The 1,389-nt window shown below is 42.5% G+C and overlaps 1 protein-coding gene across 1 annotated transcript in view; it reads left to right on the top strand.

Moving 5' to 3' along the window:
- The window catches only part of gkup (glucuronokinase with putative uridyl pyrophosphorylase), a gene marked incomplete in the record, with an annotated part of 52,996 nt that overhangs the window by 10,629 nt on the left and 40,978 nt on the right, over positions 1-1,389 (top strand). Inside the window, 3 exon segments of the mRNA XM_014022881.1 lie at positions 616-660; positions 752-905; positions 978-1,049. Coding sequence (XP_013878335.1) covers positions 616-660; positions 752-905; positions 978-1,049 — 271 coding nt within the window.

Here is a 1,389-nt window from a genome sequence, read left to right as displayed (position 1 = left end):
CCTCTACCTCTTGAGCACCAGAGAGTAAGGGTAGCATTAGCATTGTGACTAAACATTAGCTTCATGCTCCGATAGCTGAATCAAACAGATTTTGTGGACCAAAAAAATCGCAATATATCACAATATATCGCCTTGCTTACAGTATCGCAATATATTGGGATATATCGTATCGTGACCCCTCTGTCATGATATGTATCGTATCGCCAAATTCTTGCCAGTACACAGCTCTACTATCAGGCTATGGAGAGCTGTTTCATTCAAAATATAACTAACTAACGAACGAACGTTCGTTCATTTGTTAGTTAGTTATATTTTGAATGAAACAGCTCTCCAAATCAGTCCAGTTTGCCTCTGGTAGGAGAAACCGAAGCACTGCCAGTCCATATCCACAGATTCTCCACAGCAGGTGTTTGTGCACCAAACAAGACATGGAGACGTTATTCCCAACTTATACAGTTGCTCTTTTCTGATTGGCCTGATTTGAACAAACTTAAACCGATGACACCTGCAGATGTGTCCCAGGTGCACGCCCAGGTCAGCACCCTGCTGTCTGGTGGAACTTACAGAGCCGGGGGTCACCATAACCATTTGCTGTTTCATTTTTTGTTTCTCCAGGAGACAAATCTTTACTGAGGTGTATCTGGTCACCAACGCAGACAAGTGAGTTGCACTGACCAGCTGTGGTTGATCTAGATTGAATGTTTTTTGTTCTGTTAAAGTGTTTAAAGCAGCTTTAATCTTGTGTGGTTAGATATAAGCACTTCGAGCGCTGGGCCACAGCCAATGACTTCCCGGTGGAAAACGTGGTGAACGATGGCAGCACCACGTTAGAGGACCAGCTCGGGGCCGTAGCTGACCTGGAACTGGTCATTCAGAGTCGAAAGCTGCAGGATGATGTGGTGGTGGTAGGTTTAATCTGTCTGTGGATTAATGGCGTTTCAGATTAGTTAAACAGCTTTTGTTCTCTGTACAAACAGATTGCTGGAGACATGCTGTGTGCAGACCAGAACTTTGACATTGCTCAAGTTATTCGCTTTTTCAGGTCAAAGGTAGGATTCTTAAAAGTTTCCAATTGATGTGTTTGAACTTGTTGGAGCTCAAGTTGCTCTCTTTTGTCACAATCTACTGACACTTCTTCCTGTCTGTTAGTGTTTCCCAGTGGTGGGCACCAGCCCGCTAAAGCGCTAATCCACTAATTGCAGACCTAAATATTCCATTTGCGCTTTAGAAGACTTACTAATTTTTATAATTCATAAGCAGATTTGCGCTTTCTAAAATTAAATTGCAGTACCACTAATAACTAATTATCTACCAGTCATCATTATGTTGAACAGCAGAAGGTATGTCTGTCAATGAATCACAACACATGTGATCTATCCAACAGCACCC

This window comes from Austrofundulus limnaeus, unplaced genomic scaffold, assembly GCF_001266775.1.
Source record: "Austrofundulus limnaeus strain Quisiro unplaced genomic scaffold, Austrofundulus_limnaeus-1.0 Scaffold345, whole genome shotgun sequence".
NCBI classification, from domain to species: domain Eukaryota; kingdom Metazoa; phylum Chordata; class Actinopteri; order Cyprinodontiformes; family Rivulidae; genus Austrofundulus; species Austrofundulus limnaeus.
Note: the sequence above shows the minus strand (reverse complement) of the source record. Positions and strands in the feature narration are given on the sequence as shown.